Source organism: Gekko japonicus, unplaced genomic scaffold, assembly GCF_001447785.1.
Source record: "Gekko japonicus isolate JY-2015 unplaced genomic scaffold, Gekko_japonicus_V1.1 scaffold9, whole genome shotgun sequence".
Classification (NCBI taxonomy): Eukaryota; Metazoa; Chordata; class Lepidosauria; order Squamata; family Gekkonidae; genus Gekko; species Gekko japonicus.
The window spans coordinates 2,509,647-2,530,162 of record NW_015168044.1 but is presented as its reverse complement, the minus strand read 5'-3'; the positions used below and the strand labels follow the sequence as shown (position 1 = coordinate 2,530,162).

The 20,516-nt window shown below is 44.6% G+C and overlaps 1 protein-coding gene across 1 annotated transcript in view; it reads right to left on the bottom strand.

Annotated features, from left to right (window-relative positions):
• The window catches only part of BMP1 (bone morphogenetic protein 1), a 178,002-nt gene extending 169,167 nt beyond the window's left edge, over positions 1-8,835 (bottom strand). The window contains exon 1 of the mRNA XM_015414229.1: positions 8,637-8,835. Coding sequence (XP_015269715.1) covers positions 8,637-8,778 — 142 coding nt within the window. The 5' untranslated portion in view covers positions 8,779-8,835. The remainder of the gene's footprint in view (positions 1-8,636) is intronic.
• Between the last annotated feature and the right edge of the window lie 11,681 nt (positions 8,836-20,516).

Here is a 20,516-nt window from a genome sequence, read left to right as displayed (position 1 = left end):
GATGCGTTATTTGGTCAAATTGTTTTTCCTGTTAATTGAAGCATATTTCCTGAATATGCTGAGAAGAAAGTAGTCAATTTTGGATGGACTATTTGGTCCAATTGTTTTTCTGTTAATTGAAATAAAACATAGATCTTCCTCCTCACTTGACTTCATTTTTGATATGGAATCTGTTATGTACAACATCTTAAAGAGTCATGGTCTAGGACACAGAGGGTTGCACATGTAGCTTTGGTGAGTACAGAGAAAATCTGCACAAGAAAGTGTTCTTAAAATCAAACAAATTGTATCTGCATTCCAGAAGGGTAGTTCACCAGAATCTGAACTACAGACTCTGGTGGTAGCTTAAAAAGTAAGAAGTGTATTATAACATGAGCTTCCTTCAGTTCTTTCTTTTTAAAAAGTTCATGACGTAGTAAATATGTTGGTTTTCCAGATGCCACAACACTATTTGTTGCATTACCTCCAATGCTCCCTCTAACCTGTGGAGTCTTGTGAACAAAAATTCTGCTTTGTAAGCAACTGGCATTAAAGTTGTGAGCGAACAATTTGTCTGCTGCGTAAATTAGTTTGCTCCGGAGCCCTCCTTCCTGAGCTAAGACAAAAATGTGTGAGATGGAGGCTAAAAAACTGTGAGCTAGCTCACACTAACTCAGCTTAGAGGGAACACTGATTACCTCTACATACTTAACACTGTTTGCAATACCTAGGGTGTTTAAAGACTACAGTGGAGGTTGAAGGAAGAACAAATGGAGAAGAACAGATTGAGTAAAAGGCATATAGGCTGGGAAAATCAACACTCCTTCTAAGGAGAAGCTGGTGAAGCCTAAGATGATACTGGAAGAACCTCCTGCTCAATTGCAAAACAGATATATATATATATACACACACACATACACACACACACACCCCTTATACAATATGTTTAATTTAATACTAACTTATTCAATAAGAATTCTGCCACTCCCTAGTTTCTCTGGCTCAGCGTGCCAGTATGATAAAACTCTCCTTAGCTCTTGACAAAATGATACAGAAGACCATCTAACTATGTACTCCATTGTAAGTTAACAGTTGGTAAATGGTCATTTGTACCTGCCATAATCCTTGCTTTTGTTGTTGTTTGTTTTGTCACAACTAATTGCAGTTAAAGACTTCACTCTTCAATCTTGGCATGCAGCACAAGGGGAGAAAGGAGGGTGCATGTGAGGCTAGGAATTAACCAGGTTTCTGTCTGTCATTAACGGACTCCACTTTATGACGTATGAATTGAGCCTGAGTGTAGTAGTGTGGTTTAGATCTCTGCTAAGTGACTGGGGTTCTTGATCAATAAAAGCTGATTTTTACTGCACCTACTTGGATTACAACATAGTCATCTCACTGCATAAAAATCGAACAAAGCAAGACCAGCGTTGTCGTATGACAGAACCTTTTAAGCACATCACAAAAAAATGTATTACTGCTTAAAAGTTTTCCTGTGACCAAGACAGTAAATTGGTTTGCTGATTACCAGATATTTGAAACAGATCATTGTCCCATTTTCATGTTTCCCACCAATTACAAAGATTTAAAAGTAATAGTTTCACTAAATCACTAAAGTTTTACCGGCACTAAGGGTTAAGAGTCTAAGGGTATTCCTGGACGCCTCCCTTTCAATGGAGGTCCAGGTTGCCACTGTCGCTTGATCGGTCTTTTATCATCTGTGACTGGTCAAGCAATTGGTTCCCTATCTGACTTCCTGGGACCTAGCTACAGTGATTCATGCAATGGTCACTTCCAGGCTGAATTACTGTAACTCGCTCTATGTGGGGCTGCCCTTCAACCTGACCTGGAAACTGCAGTTAGTGCAGAATGCGGCAGCATGTGTGCTGACAGTGACGCCTGTGCAAGCTCGTATTCGGCAGGTACTAAGCCAACTGCACTGGCTGCCAAAAGAGTACTGGATCCAGTTCAAGGTTTTGGTGCTAACCTTTAAAGTCCTATGCAGCCAGGGACTTGCGTATCTTCGGGACTGTCTCTCCTAATATGTGCCTTGCAGAGCGTTGCGCTGAAGTGACCAACACTTCCTGGTTGTCCCCGGCCCCAAGGACGTCTGGTTAGCCTTGACTAGAGCCAGGACCTTTTCTGCCCTGGCCCCAGCCTGGTGGAACAAGTTCCTACTTGAGATTAGGGCCCTGAGGGATTTGTTATGATTCCGCAGGGCCTGTAAAATGGAGTTATTCCACCGGGCTTTCAGATGAGGCAATGGACATCCGAAAATATACTGGCCTCCCCTGCTGACAATGCAGACTCATTAATAGCTCTAACTGAGCATCTTTATTGAGGCATTCCTACCCTATTGTTTTGCTGTTGTTTTAAATTGATAGGGATATTGTTTTAACTATTTAATTTATATATTGTCATTGTTATGACTCCTGTGTGACTGCAACCCTCTCTGAGCCCGCTTGCAGGGAGGGCAGGATAAAAACAGAAATAAATAAATAATGTCACCTTGTAGAAATATGCTTGTCCCACAACCCTACTCTCTTAAACAGGGGGGGAAAAAGAAAACTTGAAGACCTTTGATTCTCCCCTCAACACCCCTACCCCACCCCAATCTGACATTGTCAAAAGTCGCTGAAAGTTTCTGCTACAATAGCTTTGTATTAGGAATCTTAACTGACCTAAAAAAGAAAAGCAAACAAACAGGGACACTGTCTGGCAATACTTTCAGTATCTGAACAGCTGGCTAAAAACAGGGAACCCCCAAATGTCTTTAATTGCTATGCACATCTAGCAATTCATAGGACTGGGCATAAGATTCCTAATACAAGCAAGCAGTAGCAACTCATACCCCTGCAACAGTGCTAGCACCCAGATCTGGCAGAAAAATTACCTCTGGATGAATTCAGATGAACAAGCAAGGTGGGGACACTGCTAGTGAGTGATGCTCTTTTATAACATTAGGCGATTTTGTTTTTGTTAATGCTCTAAAACATCACAGAGAACATGGAAAGACAGAGCTCTTCAACTCCACAAATTCTGGGAGACGGCACTACTTCTTTGCTTTTGCCATACTATGATTGGGGTGGGGTGCGCATGTGTGCGTTGTGTGTGTAACTAAAGAACAGATGGTCCTGCCTCTCAGCAGGAGGCTGGACCAGATGGCCCGTTCTACTGTATCATCCTATAAAATGAATTGTCTCTTTTTATAAGTACACTGGAGATATCTATATAAAATTCTGCCAAGAGGATTTGTGGGGGGAGTGAAGCCTGCTGCATAGAACAGCATGGAGGGTAGTGCTATGCCATGTGCACACACACATACTCACGCAAATCCAGCTGCATGGGCTTTGCTATGCACCTTCTCATCATCTAGTCTGGTTTGGAAAGGAGGGCTATCATGCCCAGGTACCACCCCCTTTCTCCTCCATGTGATATCTGCCAAGCCATTGCTGTTGAAGCATTTATGGCTATAAACTCATTCTCTTGATTGCTGTGGACGTGGAAACATATCAGAAGAGAAGAGTTTGGATTTATACCCCGCCCTTCACTACCCAAAGGTGTCTCAGAGCGGCTTACAAACTCCTCTCCCTTCCCCTCCCCACAACAGACACCCTGTGAGGTGGGTGGGGCTGAGAGAACTCTGACAGAGGCTGCTCTTTTTCAAGGACAGCTGTGCCAGAGCTTGCGACTGACCCAAGGTCACATCAGCAGGTGCAAGTGGAGGAGTGGAGAATCAAATCCGGTTCTCCCAGATTAGAGTCCGCACACTTAACCACTACACCAAGCTGAACTCAGGACTTCAAGAGAATAGCAAGTAAGCCTGATCCAGAAATCTTTACGGAGTCAGGGAGGTATCAGTAGATCCCTTCTGGCCTATTGGTGCTATGAGGCTGGTGTGGCTTAGTGACCCTGTGTTATCCTCCGACTTTGTCACCAAATACGGTAGGCTAGCAGTAAAGTACTTGCCTGTATGGAAGCTATGGAAGCTAAAAACTGACCCCAGGAGGACCCCTATTCTCTCTTCTATCCCTAAAGAACCTGTAACTTTCTTGAGAGGAAACCAGGAATGGCGAGACATTCACCTTCCACAACGAAGCTCTGTTTAGTCATTGTGTGGTGAAAATACAGCATAGTTTTGATGGTAAATGCCCATCCCATTCAGAAGAATGTTTTTTTTTATACCCCACTTTTCTCTACCTTAAGGAGTCTCAAGGCGGCTTACAATCTCTTTCCCTTCCTCTCTCCACAACACGTATCTTGTGAGGCTGAGAGAGTTCTGCGAGAACGGTGACTGACCCAAGGTCACCCAGCAGGCTTCATGTGGCGGAGTGGGGAATCAGACCTGGTTCTCCAGATTAGAGTCCCTTGTTCTTAACCGCTACACCACGCTGGATCTTCTCAAAAGGAAGGCCAGACCGCCAGTGAGATGTAGGAGTTGAACTAGAACTGGAAAGACCCAAGTTCAAATCCCCACTGTGCCATGAAGTTCACTGCTCACCTTGGCCAGTCACTCTCTGCCTAGGCTAACCTGAGCACCATGGAAAAAGGGCAAGATAAAAATCAAGTAATAATATGATTTATAGTACCCACATCATGTTCAGGCCTTCCAAATAGCTGGTAAGTACTTATTTTATACCCATTTATATCTGGATAGCCCAGGCTAGTATTTGGATGGGAGACCACCAAGGAACACCATGGTCGTGATGCGCAGACAGGCAATGGCAAACCATCTCTGAACGTCTCTTATCTTGAAAACCCTATGGGGTCAGCATACGTCAGCTGTGACTTGATGGCACTTTCCACCACTACCACCAGTAAAAGTTTACCTCCCAACTTTTATTCATTTGACTGAAATAATGCATTCCTTTTACAAAAATCTGGCTGTACATTTTCACACCATTCCATATCTTAAAAAAAAATATCTACAGGATCTCAAGGCCAGAATAACTCACACCTGGCAGTTCTCTACTAACACCTGGCATCTGCACCTCCATCCTTGACTTTACTAGGATCAAACTGACATAAATACTATTTATACAGAAATGCAAAGTGGTCCATTACATGGCACTGAATCCGAGTACAAAGAAGTTGTGAATTAATTGTGTATAGCTGGAAAGGAATTTCTGACTGCTTTGATAAAAGAAGAGATTTATTTTAGAATACATGGGCTAAAGTTTCTCTTCTCGCTTACCCATTTTATTCTGCTATGGATAGAAACAGCATTTGTCTTGCTTTATTTAGGTGTTGCACAATTTCCATCAACTTTTGAGTTTCTCTCACATTGTGTGCCTAATAATAAACAGTTACACCCTTCTGAATCCACTGACTTCAGTGGACTTAGAAGGGTGAAATTCTGTTTAATACTGCATTGCATACAGGTGGTCTACCTGTGAGCAGTTCCCTGAATGCTTCACGATACCAAGTTAATGATTTCAGCCACTTGATATACCATTAATCAATGTCTTATTATAGATTATTTAAACTTATTTCCATAAGACTAGTTGATAGTTCCACTGCAGGCTGTCAATAGATAATTTTGTTATGAAGTAGTCATAAATAAATACTAGTCTTGATTTAAAATAAGCTAGAGGACAATCATACCTTGACAATACACTTGCCCCTCCATTTCTTTTCTCATGCTTTTTGATTATGGAGGAACGCAGCTCGAGATTAGCAACCTGGTCTGCCAGGGTGGCAAGCTGGGGGGCCACCCAGAAAAATATCACAACATAGTTAACATGTATCAGACTGTTAAAATAACAAGATGGGCTTCAAAAGAATGGCATTTGAAGCTCTAACAAATGTGAAACTATTTGGCTTTCAGCTACTAGTCACAGAATCAAGCCACATCACACTTCCAAGTTTATGCCAGTAACTGTAATAGGTAGAAATTCCGTAGTAGTTTTAAAACCATGCTTAGAATTTGGCCTCTAGCCTCTGGATCAGATAAAAGTACTTCAGAGACCAATGTGGCATGTAGAAACAGGATGGCATCTGTCCCAATTCTATGCTGAAACTCCAAAAAAAGTATTTGTCTCTCTCAGAACCAATTCTAAACATATCTATTGCTATTCTCACTTTCAATCAAGCACTTTAAAAAAAGTGAAGATAACAACATTTTAAGAAGCCTTTTCCTAAGGCTGAACCATTATGGATGGTTTACAGTATACAGTGTTCTGTACTTCAAAGGATCCTATTCTGTTTTTATTTATTTTGGTTTTAAGAGCACTGTTCCCTGCTCCAAGACAGAATGTGATCTAATTAAAATAAAATAGGCCTACTGCGTCCAGTGGATGGAATATCTACATACCATAAAGTATGCAAATGTTAAGGACTCCGAAGGTTGTCTTTAATGCTGCAACCTTATAGTATAAATATTAACTCCATATTAGGATCATAATAGGATTAGCCCAAGTGGAACCTGTACTCCCATTGCTCCAACTTTGGAAAGGCATAGAGCTTTATATGAATTGGCAGAGAGGATGTCAGGCAGATTATAACTGGAAGTAAAGTAAGATTGTGCAGGCCACCCAACCACCAGTACATTTATTTGATTCATAAGGCAACAGGATTTTTTGGTAAGGCATGAAGCTGCCTTATACTGAATCAGATCCTTGGTCCACTGAAGTCACTACTGTCTGCTCAGACTGGCAGAGGGGCTCTCCAAGATCTCATGCAGAGATCTTTCACATCACCTACTGCCTGGTCCTTTTAACTGGAGATACCGGGGAATGAATCTGGGACCTCCTGCATGCCAAGCAGAGGCTCTGCCACTGAGCTACAGTCCTTCTTTAAGGGAAACAGAACTATCCACATGATACAGCTGGGAAAACAAGAAGGCTGTGATGGGACAGTACATAGCTAGGGATAGCATCCACAAGCCTGCTGTCAAAAATCACTACATTTTGACTCTTACCATCATTTAACCACCCCTCAGGACAGACTATTAGGATAACCACAGTAGTGAAAGACAACTCTGCATTTATTAGTCTACATCACCTCAGAGAAATCTTAGGGCAATAGCCCTGGCTCTCTTGTAACTTCACATCAGATGTGCTTACAAATGTATCTAAAAGCTAAAAACAATGCTTCAGATCTTCTGCCATTATGGTCCAATAGCACAGCCTGCCTACTTCTTTTACACTTGTCTCCCTGTAGCTGTTTCTCTGAAAGGGGGGGGGGGAGATTAGTTGCAGAGGGTAGCTGTGCTGGTCCACAGCAGAACAACTAGATTCAAGTCCAGTAGCACATTAGAAACCAATAAGCCTTTCATCAGACAGGGGCATCTATTTTAACTTCAACAGCAGCCTGAGCTGGCACTATCAGAAGTCATTCAGAGTTCCACTACTGATTGTATTAGTATCAGGATTACAGTACTGCTCAGTGGAGCACAGGTTCAATGGAACTGCACCCCCTTAGGCTAGTGATGAAAATCCATGCCCTTTATTTACAGCCCTCTGGACATGTCTGAAGTTACCAGATCAGAGCCACTATTTTATCAAGTTCAGTCCCTTGCACTACATGTGCACAAGAATACTGCTGAGTAAGTTCATGGCAGTCCATGCAGGTGACAACAATTAGAGTGGACTGTGTAATTTTCACAGCCCCTGCTTGTACACGCATATGGTGTGGGGGGGACAGACAGGACATGTCACACTGTAGCACTGGACAGAGGAAACTGCCATCTGAACATGAGAAACTGTGATCCGCAAATGTTTTATCACAGACATACACATTCACATAGGTTTGTGTACACAACCACAAATACATTCCCCATGTAAGTGCATGCACGCAATCATACACATGCTCCAAATAATGATTTAAATGTTCAAGAAGTACCGGGAGAGCAATGGAGGATGAGTGTTCTGTGAGCCTGAAAAACATGCTTCTTTTGACAGCTGCAACCAGTAGTGAAATGGGAAAATTGCTTGGAGACAGGAAATGTTTGAGAGTATAAAAAAGGTGAGCTAGGTCCGTGCACACTTCCCTTCACCTTCTAAGCATAAAGAGATGCATTAAGGGGGCATCCTGACAACTTTCTCATCTTTATCCCTTGCAGAGTCTGTTTACTTTCCTTCAATGAACATGCACTCCCTCGGCAGACATATACAGAAAACACACAAGGCCTCTGGCCATCACCACCACACAAAGACCTCTGTGCTCTAACAAAAATTGTTAGGGGATGGGGAAGAAGAAAAAAATAATTTACAGAAGGAGAAGCATAATCTAATTTCCTGCAGCAGAGGCAGGAGAAAGAGACCTTCTACAAAGCATTGCTTCTAAAGCTCTGGAGTTTGCATACCAAAGACTGTCTTTCTTTCTCAGCCTGAACTTTATAGTCTAAGTATAGTCTAGAGAGGAGAAAAAGGAGGGGGGGAGTGGAGAGAAGAAAAAAAACTTTCTTCATTTCTTTTGTCTGCAAGCTGCACTGCCAACTAGGCAACGTGCATGACCCAGGTTCAACCAGCCCCTCTGCCCTTTTCAGAGCCTCGATGCAGTTTCCAGACACACAAAAGACCACCGCTTCCCCTTTGCCCACCCCCAATAACAAAAAAAGAAGAAATACATTTGCAAAAGGAGATCATCACAGCAGGAAGAACGGCTGCGTTGCTGGCAGTGGGGTGTCTCCCCCTTTCCCCCTTCCCAAGCCTTACCAGCTTTGCAAGGGTCCTTATAGTCAATTGGATCAGTGTCTTCTTCCTCTTCTTCTATGACATAGCTGTAATCTGTAAAATCCATTGCTTGTCCCAGGACCAGGAAGGAAAGGAACAGCAGCCCCCCCCTGGATGCAGGCATGCTGGCAGGTCCCGGGAAATGCTCCACGGAACTGTAAGGGGGGGGAAAACAGGAATGGGAAAGGGGAGGGGGGGAAAAGAGAAATGGAAAGAGATGGGAGATTCCCCCCCCCCTCTCCTCTCGCTCTCTTTTTTTCTTTTAGGGAAATGAGATCTGGCGGAGGCGGGTTCAAGCGCAAGAGCTCAGCCCCCTCCAAGCTGGAGGGTTTGATCACAGTACAACCCTGGGAAGTGGGCCAGCCAGAGAGGGGGGAGACAAGGCGGCTTTGGAGCCTCAGGGAGATGCTGTCTACTCACCCTCGAAGACATCCTCTTTGCCTGCGCGGTCCGGCTTAGGTGGTTGTATACGCGATCGTCCGCGGAGGTTGAGGTGGGGAGGATGTGGGGGGGGTGAGGCAGGCAACACATGATCAGACCCCCTGCAAAGTTTTCTGCCCGCCCGGAGACAGAGACTTGGGAATGTAAACAACGCTGGTGATCATAACCTAACACCCCCCCCCCCTTCCCGGGTGCTGCTCGGGCGCCATCTCCACCACCTGCTTGCCACCACCATCCAGGCTGCTGGAGCCCCCACCTCTTGTTCCTGCCTCCACCAGGATGCTGTAAGCACTGCCTTTTTTAAAAAAAAGAAATTTCTTAAGCGCATGTATGCCCATGCGCTGAAACCGGAAGATTTTTTTTTAAAAAAAAACCAACCCTTCAGCAATCGACAAAGAAGCTAAAGACTGCACCGCGAAGCGGTGGGTAGGGGAAAGGACGCAAGCAGTTCCTAGATGGGCACCAGTTGGTAGTGTAAACTGGAATAAAGAGCTTTTCAGCAAGAGAACGTGGCAAGAGGTCCCCTCCTTTTCGAGGGGGGGGGGGCAGGGGCTGGCCTGCTGCAGCTACGTGGCTTACAAAGATCAGAAAAACTCTCGCGCGCTTCCTCCCCCCCCTCCGTTTCCACCCCTGAAGCATCGGGAACCGCAGAGCCTTTTATTTTTGTTGTACTCCTCGAAGCTGAAGATGCATCAACCCTCCACCCCCCCGGGCCTTTGCTTTGCTGCTACGTGTAGGGGGGCAACAAAAGGCGCGGAGATTATACGAACGGCACAGGAGGGGGAAAACGCTAAAGGGTCGTCGTGAAAACACGTAAAGACATGAAGCGCCACCCCTTGCTCCGTTCCCGAGGAGGACTGTCCCACGAGCCATTTCAGCTTCGCTTTCCAAGGAACGGCGTTTCGAGGAATCCCGGTGCCTCATCCAACCCGCCTCACCTTCCCGCCTTCTGTACTCACGTGGTATCTCTCTTGGGGGGGGGGAACTTTGCGTCTTCCGAGGAGAAACTAATATTGTGTCACGTGCTTCCCCATATAACCTCATAAACTGCCTGTGTTGTGTGTGTGTGTGTGTATCTCTATCTATCTATCTATCTATCTATCTATCTATCTATCTATCTATCTATCTATCTATCGGCATTGAAAGTGTGGAGGAAATTACTGCAATGCAAAAATATTTTTAAAAATGCCTTTTGTAAATGGCACTTGTATCTGTGATATTGATGAGCTATTAAATTACTGAGTATTTTAAGTTGCAACGAAAAAATCCCCCCTAAATCTTTACACAAATGTGCCTTGATGTGCATAAAGTATTGAGAAACAACACATTAATGGGTCTGGGAAAACTGAACAATACTATGGAGATATTCTAAAAGGCCTTGTGGAAAACTAGCTCTTTGTAGCACTCAAGTAAGGGTGTAGAATGAAATAAAGAGTTTGTTCAGATAGTAATTTAAAACTATACCAAGTAGCCAGTCCTGTGCTGGACCAACTTACAATGAAGAAAAGTGAAAAATCGGTTCTTCCCGTTCATTATAGCTTAATACACACCAAAATTTTGCCACTCTTCCGTATAAGAGAAGTGTTGTTCAAACATACTCACTGGCACACGCATACTTTACATTGTAACAAATACTCTCTAGGATCAACTGGGTGATAGTTTTACATGGAATTATTATGTTGACTATTTTCTAAATGTAAAATCTTCTTAGGAAATGGGGTAGAGCAATTGTATTTTTCCATTTGTCACAATATAGGGCTAGGAACTTACCTGTTCTTAAAAAAGCTTCTGTGGCCCATAAATACCTGTCAGGACTTCAAAAGTTGATCATATCTCCCCAATTCAAGAGGGCTTTTAATAAATGTGAGGAAAAGAAGTTGGACATTTATTGCTTCTCCCATTACATCAACATCTCATCAGTGGAATTTCTTCTGGAAAACCCAGCAAACGTTATAACTTATAAGGGGAGGCATATTTTTCAAGTGCACATTGTTGGCATGTGAAAGAGTAGAGTGTAAACTACACAAATAACTTGGCTGAGGGTGACACCTACAGGTCAAACAGTGGCACTTTAGTCACTGCAACAACAAAGGTATGAGAGTAAGAAGATGCTACTCGCTGTCAGAAAACCACCTATTTGTGCTTTTAATTATGAATTTAAACATAGAGAGTTGCTGGTGGCTTCAGATGAGAGGACAAAAAGAAAAACTGAAATGTAAACAAAGGAAGCTGCCTTATACAATAATACAACATCTAATTTGAACATGGACACTGGTACCAGAGCTTGCAATAAACCCATATGCCAATTTTGCTGTCACGTATGCCACAAGCACTGGACCTAACAACATCAACTACACCATCTCAGGCTCATTCACTTGCTCATCTTCTAACATTGTATATGCCATTAAATGCCAACAATGGCCTTCAGTTCTCTAGATAGGACAAACAGGTAAAACCCTAGGCCAAAGGATAAATGAACACAAATCTGATATCGAAAATCACAAAACTGAGAAACCTGTAGAACATTTCAAACTCTCAATAGGCAACCTCAAAGTAGCTGTTTTATTGCAAAGGAATTTCAGAAACACAGTAGACTGGGAGATTGCTGAATTACAAGTTATTACAACACTCAGGACAATGGAACACCCAGGGCTTAACAGAGATATCGGATTCTTATCTCACCTACACATGGTAAGTCACTCCGTTCTCGCATCTGTTAACTCTTTTATTATCTATATGCTAATTTGCTGCTATTCTCAGATCTTACCAATTGCTTTAATCCAATTTTAGCTATACTTATTGTTCGGTTACTTATGCATATTGATTCTAATTAGCCCTTCGTGGCAACTAACCCCCCCACCACCTATATGTCATGGTTGGCGAAGTCTGTTTCAATGTGTCTGAAGAAGTGTGCATGCAAACGAGATCTTATACCCAGAATTAAACTTTGTTGGTCTTAAAAGTGCCACTGGATTCAGAGTTTGTTCTGCCTTATACCAAGTCACACTTATGGGTGCCTCTAAGCTTAGAATTGCCTACTCTGGCAGTAGTTCTTCAAGATCTCAAAAAAAAAAGTGGTTCCCACATAGACACATAGCTCTTCTTACACAAATGTTGCAATCTAATGGGAGGGGGCATTCTGAAGTAACTTTTACTTGCTTGAATTTTCTTGCAAAATTTCAGATCTTTAAATTGTTTTGCATTTCGTTTCAACATTGCCTCTTATAGTGTTGGTTATAGGGATTTTAGGGAAAGCAAGATGTAATAAGACAAAAAGATGATATTTAGCATTTATTAATGATTTTTAAAGCAAAATTAACATTTAAAAAGTATTCTTCAAAACTGAACATTGTATATAAAAGTCAAATACAGACATTTGTTTCTGAATGTGGGTGAAATTATGTTTCACCTGCATGCTGTACTCTGGAGTTAACGAAGCCAGAACAATTATTCCCTCCTTTCTGAACTATCAATTATCTGACACAGAAGTTAATCTCAACTTTCATCCACAAACATGAATTACTGTTGTTCACTGCAAGTCACAGAGGGTGGTTAAACAAGTCTAATGAATCTACATTTGATGTCTGTTTATACTGTGGGTACTGAATCAGGGTAGCCTTTGTATCTGAATCCTTAGATCAACTAGGTGATCTACATGCTGCAAGTTTTTGTAACTTGGAAGATGTTGCATAAGGAATTTTTAGTGCTTGTATTGTGACACATGCATACCATCTTAGAATATGCAGTACTTCACCCTAGTTGAGCTGGACTCCATCTCTGAAGGTGTTCTACTGTGCATTGGTCACAGATACCACAATTATTGCTGCCAAATATGCTTGAAGTGCTGGGAATTCTTACTTGCTAGGATTTCACCTCCTAAAAATACAAATTATATTCTGTAAAGATCAAGTGGGTGCTGTAAGGTTTAGAGTGTCTGACGCCCTCTAATGGTCAAGCTGCGCAGCTGTATCTCTCATCCTTCTACAAATCCCCTTAGGGCTAATTTAAACATGATGCTGGTGTGGCAAAAACTCCTCACCCATGCGACTTTGCTCTCTTTTTACAGTAGGCCATAGCTGTGGCCTATCTTAAATGAGACGCTGTGCTTGAGCAAATCCTCATAAGTCAGTGTTTTTTGGCCTCCTTTAAATCAGGTCTGAGATAGGTTTTTTATTCCAGTAAAATAGGTTTTTTATTCCAGAGCCAGTTTGGTATAGTGGTTAAGTGCGCGGACTCTAATCTGGGAGAACCAGGTTTGATTCCCCGCTCCTCTGCTTGCAACTGCTGGATCACCTTGGGCAAGCCATAGTTCTGTCAGAGCTGTCCTTGGAAGAGCAGTTCTCTCAGAGCTGTCTCAGCCCCACCTACCTCACAGGGTGTCTGTTGTGGAGAGGGGAAGGGAAAGGAGTTTCTAGGCCGCTCTGAGCCTCCGAGTGAAGGGTTGGATATAAATCCAATCTCCTCTTCTTCTAATTTAAAACTTTTTATTCCAATAATTTTGACATCTTGGAGCAGAATATCTTTTTCCCTACCAAGGAATTTCTTGTAATACTTAAGAATACAGTTCCTCTGAGGAAAACACAAAGCATAGTTATTGATGCCAAAGATGTCAGCAGTAGATATTAGAGAAACAAAGAAGTGAGCATATAACAGAATGATGAATAACTATACCACATCACAACATACTTTTGTAGCATGAATTTTTGAGATTCAGTGTTCTAGCTTACACTTCATTAAAAAGAACATTTGCCACACTCATACACCTACCTAGGAAAACTTAAACAAACAAAAGCCAAAAATCTACCTTTCCATTTTCCCGTTGCGGCAATGAGAATGACATTCCAGCCAGGCCAGTACGATTCTGCCAATCCTAGCCATGGATGGCAAATAGAGAAAAACAAGTAGAACAAAACAAAAAATAACGGCGAGAAAATGAAGCATAATGCCTGACTCTGAGTACTGTGAAAAAGCAGAGACCACTGAACTGCATGAAATTAGAATACTGAGAGGAGATGGAGGGTTTTTTCACCTCTTTTTCAGACATTTTAGCTCTGGCTTCAGTGGGGAGGGGAACTACTGTGTCCACATAGAAGCTAAAGGGTTTGCCCAAAAAACATGTTGCTTACCTGTAACTGGTGATCTTTGAATGGTCATCTGTGCATTCACACCCATGGGATCTGGTCTGCCTGTGCTGATCCAATTGGTGTTGTACAAAGCTCACAATGGGATTTTCGCGCCTCTACGCCTAGGCATGTGCAGGAACCCCACCGCCCATGCTCAGAGGGGTAAGGCATGAACATCCCGCCAGTTCCTTCTAACTGCTGTACATAATGAAGAGCTGACAGCAGTAGGGAAGGAAGGGCGGGTGGTGTGAATGCACAGATGACCACTCAAAGATCACCAGTTACAGGTAAGCAACCTGTTTATCTTTGTCGTGGTCTCTGTGCATCAGACCCATGGGAGAGTAAAAAGCAGTGGCTCACCTGGAGGAGGGTGCTGGCAGCCATCAGTGCGTAGCAGAAGATAAAACAACTCTGCCCAAATTCGATACATGCTGCGTCCTAACATCGAGCGCATGTTGGCAGTCGACCCCTGGAGGAGGGTGCTGGCAGCCATCAGTGTGTAGCAGAAGATAAAACAACTCTGCCTAAATTCGATACATGCTGCGTCCTAACGTCGAGCGCATAGTGCCTAGTAAATATGTTGGCAGTCGACTACGTGATGGCTCTGCAAATCTCAGGAAGCGATGCCCCTTTCAGGAAAGCTGTGGAAGTTGCTATCGCCTGGGTGGAATGTGCCTTGAGCCACAGAGATAGTGGATGATATCCCTTTAAAAAGACGTTGAGCTGAGACGGGGGAGCCCAACAAGGAAGAAGCATAGGAAACAAAAAGACGGGCGTGTTTTCGTAGAGCCCGAGTTCTGTCCAGATAAAACAGCAAGGGCTCTCTTGACATCCAAAGTATGTAAGAGGCAGTGTTCATCACCATCGGGTTTTGGAAAGAAATCTGGAAGGAAGATCTCAGAATGTACGTGAAATTCTGACACCACCTTGGGTAGAAAAGTGATATCCGGGGTTAGGCGAACCCCATTCGGAAGAAAAGAAAGGTATGGAACATCATGACATAGGGCTTGGAGCTCGCCTACTCTCTTAGCGGAAGTGATCACCACTAGGAACACTGTCCTCCAGGAAGTGTATTGGACGTCACACGTGGCCATTGGTTCGAAGGGCTTTCTGGTGAGTTGACAAAGCACCAGAAGGAGGTCCCAGAGAGGAGTTGGGTTTCTCACCAGAGGGTACAGTCTGATGAGATCTCGCGAAAACCGTTTTGAAGTTGGGTGAGCGAAGACAGAGTGATCCTGTATTGGGTAATGGTGGGCCGAGATAGCTGCTAAGTAGACTCTGATGGAGGAGTGTGAGAGACCATAATCAGACAATGAAACCAGGAAGTCCTAAATTCGATTTAGACCCGGCTTTGAGGCAGACTCTCATCAGGTCCTAAGAAGGATACAAAATTCAACCACTTTGCACTGTAGGATCGTCTTGTAGAAGCCTTTCTGGAATTCAGCAGAACCTCTGCAACTCTCGCAGAGAAGGGTTGCGTACAATGCGCCAAGCTGTCAACTTCAGTTTGGCGACGTCGTGGTGATGAAGTTGCCCGTCTGCCGACAGGAGGAAATCTGGGTAGTATGGGAACTGATGAAAAAGGCTGTTGGAGAGTTCCAGAAGACTGGCGAACCACGGCTGTCTCGGCCACCATGGGGTGACCAGGATGCAGTCTATCCTTGTCAGTCTGATCTTGTGAACAACTCTCGGAATAAGCAGCAGAGGAGGGAACATGTTAAGCTTTTCTCGGTTCCATGGGTACAAAAGACCATCCCCAAGGGCAAGGGGATCTGTCCCTCCCCTGCAGCAGAACAGGGTGCACTTCCTGTTCCAAAGGTTCGCAAAAATGTCCACAACTGGCTGGCCCCAGCTGGTGAAGACCGGCTGGAGATAAGTCCAATTCAGCTTCCAGTTGTGTCTTTGAACCTGGCCCCTGCTGAGGCGTTCTGCCCAAACATTATCCAAACCTGGGATGTGGGTAGCTACAAGGAATATGTTGCGGGATATGCACCATTCCCAAATGTCCAGAGCTAGGAAGCAGAGGCTTTGTCAAACAGTTCCACCTTGACGGTTTAAATAACTGTGCCATCATATTGTCTGTTAAGATCGCCACACTCGTCCCTAGAAGCAGAGGCTGGAAACTGTGTAAAGCCTTCTGAATTGCCAGAAGTTCTAGGTAATTGATGTGACGTGCAGCCAGCGAAGTATTCCATCTGTGGCCAATACACACACCTTTGAGATGCGCTCCCCATCCCCAAAGGGACGCATCCGTGGTAAGCGTCAACTGAGGGGTTGGACGGTGGAAGGGCGCTCCTATTGCCAGGTTCATAGACTAAGTCCACCCAATCAGAGAGTCTCTCACCGCTTTTGGAGGTGACAGAAGGAGTGATGGGCTCATCATGCTTATGTTGCAGAGGTCTCATCCATAGCTTGACAAAACTTAAGACAGCTGTGCTTGCCGCCATCAGGCCTAAAAGTCTCTGGATTTCATGTGCCGTGGTTACTTGGGCAAGCCAGATCTGCTCCAACAAATGTCTCAGGGTTTGAGCCCTGTCTGAAGGTAGATATGCCCTGCACATTAGCAAGTCCAGAATTGCTCCTATGAACTGTAGTCTTTGTGCGGGTAGAAGGCTGGACTTTTTGTAATTCACCTGGAGCCCCAGAGTTCCTAAGATGGCTAATGTTTGGTGGATGTGACTGGACATTTGATCCTGAGAGTTTGCTACTAAGAGCCAATCATCTATATATGGGTAAACTGTGATCCCCTGAAGATGGAGAAAAGCCGCTACCACCACCATAGATTTTGTAAAGACTCTTGGGGCTGTCAACAGACCAAATGGAAGAGTCTTGTACTGGAAATTATTGCTTCCTATCGCAAATTGGAGATGGGAAGGGTGAATAGTCAGGTGAAAATAAGCATCCTGAAGGTCGAGGGTGGCCATCCAGATGCCTTGGCTTAGCAACGGGAGTATGACATGGAGAGATGTCATCTTGAAGTTTTTGTATTCTATATAGGCATTGAGCCCCCTCAGGTCTAGAACTGGTCGTGTACCTCCATCCCATTTGGGAACGGTGAACTACCTTGAATAAAAACTCGATCCCCGGGCCTGTTCCAGTACCACCTCTATGGCATTTTTGGAGAGGAGGGTGGTGACTTCCTGATGAAGCACTGAAGAGGATGGGGTGACAACCAAAACTGGAAGAGAAGGTGTATCCTTGGGATAGGATAGAGAGTACCCACTGATTGGTAGTAATCTCCTGCCACGCCTGAGAGTAGGGAGTGAGGCAGGTGGGTTCCCGGTGACAAGTCAAAGGCCCTGTTTGGGGTTTTTAGAAGCTTTCCCCTGAGGGGGTCTGATGTCCCAAGGCATATTTGGGCTTGCCTTGGTAAGGCTGTCTGTGTCCTGCTGGGGACTGGCGAGGTCTCCAGGAACATTCTGGTGATGACCGTGGAAACTGCCTCTTGGACCTGTAGCATGACCTCCTGGTCTATATGCATTTGCGGTCGAGGAGACTCCCAGGGACCTGGAGGCTTTTATGCTCTTGTCCATGTCCTGGAGCACGGTGTCCGTGGACGCATGAAAGAGACCCTGGCCATCAAACGGTAGATCCTCTATGTAGGATCTTGTGTCTGGCTGCAGCGAGGTGGTCCTGAGCCAGGAATGTCTGGTCAAGGCAATAGCAGAGGTCATCGTTTTGGATGCCATATCTAGCGTATGTTTAGAGGAGTTTATGAGCTGTTTAGCTAACACAAGTCCCTCCTTTTGTATCTTTCTGATGGTTTGGCATTTCTCTTCAGGCACCGATGGAACAACTTCACTCAACTGCTCCCACAGTGTGTACTGGTAACAGCTCATACAAGCTAAATAGTTGGCCGTTTTGATCCCTAAAGCGCCAGCAGAGTAAAACCGTCGTCCAAACAAATCCAGCTTCCTGCTCTCCTTGTCTGCTGGGTGTTAGCCGAATTGCTTTTTATTTATAGCAATTGGCAATTATAGATGGGTTCTTGCCAATTTATACCAAGGTCCTGATCCCACCAAGGGTTACCAGTAAAGGATTCGAGGCTGTGGTAGTTAAAATAGATGTCTTTTACTTAAAAATATATATCATACAAACAGTACTGATGCACTCACACATTCAATCAAATTCCTGAGAATTACAGTAGGAAATAAGCACAGTTGCATTCGCAGGTAGGGGTGATGGTGGGCGATACTTATCTGTCTTGCAGCTTGGTTGTTCCAATGAAGAATGGAGGGGAAGAAATGGAAAACAAAGGGAGTCCACACGACCAGAACCAGCTGGATCGTGTGGATCTCTTAACTGCAGATCAAGAGATCACTAGTAGAGGCAAGGGTTGGGGATAGCAAGTGGAATGTAAGAGGGATAAAAGCAGACAGGGGTTGTCTTGGGCGGAATGCTAGTTTACCAGGAGGGGCCAGGTGACTGGTTCTCTCTTTTTTAAGGGGGTCCAAGAGGTGGGTGGTATCTGTGCCAACCTCCTGACCCACCTACCTGTTAGTCCGTCCCAAAAACAATCCTATTGGCTGCAGATAGGGAGGGAGGTTACCTAGGAGGGGTGGCCAATATTGTAACCTAAAACCTTACTCGAAGTATTGGCATCTGGACAGGTGTGAAATCCAGGCGTCAGGATGCTTCATTGTCGTGCTGATGAAGTTGGCCAGTTCCTTTGATAATCAAATGTCCATCTGGCAGGAAATTCCAGCTCAGGAACAAAGCAGTTGACCACAAGCAGCTTTGCTATGGTGGCTGTATCTTCCCAAAGTTGTTGTTTCATTGCTCACAATAATGGAGATTTGTGCTTCTTCACCAGGCTGGGCAACTGAGTTGCTGAAACCTTATTTACATGTAAGGTATGTGCAGGCACCCTCTATGTGTGTCATCACATCAGGTGACCTAAAGTGTACAGCTCTCTGAGCCCATGTGTGTGTGCACAGTCCATTGTGTAGCAATAAGCAGTCCATAAAACAAATATTAGGCTTGTTCCCTGACATGGGGTAGTATGTGTGCGCTTAGATTTAGAGGAGGAGGTGACCACCATCGAGTTGGGTTTAGAGTGGACATAGAGAAACTCTGCACCTGCCTCTTGCACTTTATACATATGATCCAAACACCTAGATGACACCGGCATGGAAGATGGTTTTCCCCAAGGCGCTTTGGCCGCTTGAAGGAGCACTGTTGACATCAGGAGAGCGATTGCTGTAGACGTGTCCAGTTGAACTACATCAAAGACTGCGTCAGACACAGAAGGTTGAAGTTGGATTATAGACAGACCCAGAGTGTGCGCCATATACTTCACTAAATCTCCATAGGAAGTCAGGTCCTCAGATGGGGAGATAGGTAGGTCGTCCGATACCCTGGGTTTCGGGGAAGGGCCCTCTGGTGAACTCTCTGCCTCTGACTGGTCACCTCCAAAATCTCCTTCTGATGAGTCCGAATCCGATTTAGGGATCGGTATCAATGGTTTTCCTATTGGGACCTCCTCCGTCGGTATCAGAGGTTGGAATGGGTGCTGCTGTACCAGACACTTCTGTGTTGGGCAGGCAGGTGGGCAGTGTATAGGTGAAGCCTGACGTGGTGGTGAGAGAGCTGGTGGTTTCGACGCCGATGGCACAACTGAACGCGGCCTGTGGGACCGAGAACGTCTGGATGAGTGAGGGTCTCAGTCCGGGTGTGGTGTAAGCCAGATAGGCTTGTTCCCTGACATGGGGTAGTATGTGTGCGCTTAGATTTAGAGGAGGAGGTGACCACCATCGAGTTGGGTTTAGAGTGGACATAGAGAAACTCTGCACCTGCCTCTTGCACTTTATACATATGATCCAAACACCTAGATGACACCGGCATGGAAGATGGTTTTCCCCAAGGCGCTTTGGCCGCTTGAAGGAGCACTGTTGACATCAGGAGAGCGATTGCTGTAGACGTGTCCAGTTGAACTACATCAAAGACTGCGTCAGACACAGAAGGTTGAAGTTGGATTATAGACAGACCCAGAGTGTGCGCCATATACTTCACTAAATCTCCATAGGAAGTCAGGTCCTCAGATGGGGAGATAGGTAGGTCGTCCGATACCCTGAGTTTCGGGGAAGGGCCCTCTGGTGAACTCTCTGCCTCTGACTGGTCACCTCCAAAATCTCCTTCTGATGAGTCCGAATCCGATTTAGGGATCGGTATCAATGGTTTTCCTATTGGGACCTCCTCCGTCGGTATCAGAGGTTGGAATGGGTGCTGCTGTACCAGACACTTCTGTGTTGGGCAGGCAGGTGGGCAGTGTATAGGTGAAGCCTGACGTGGTGGTGAA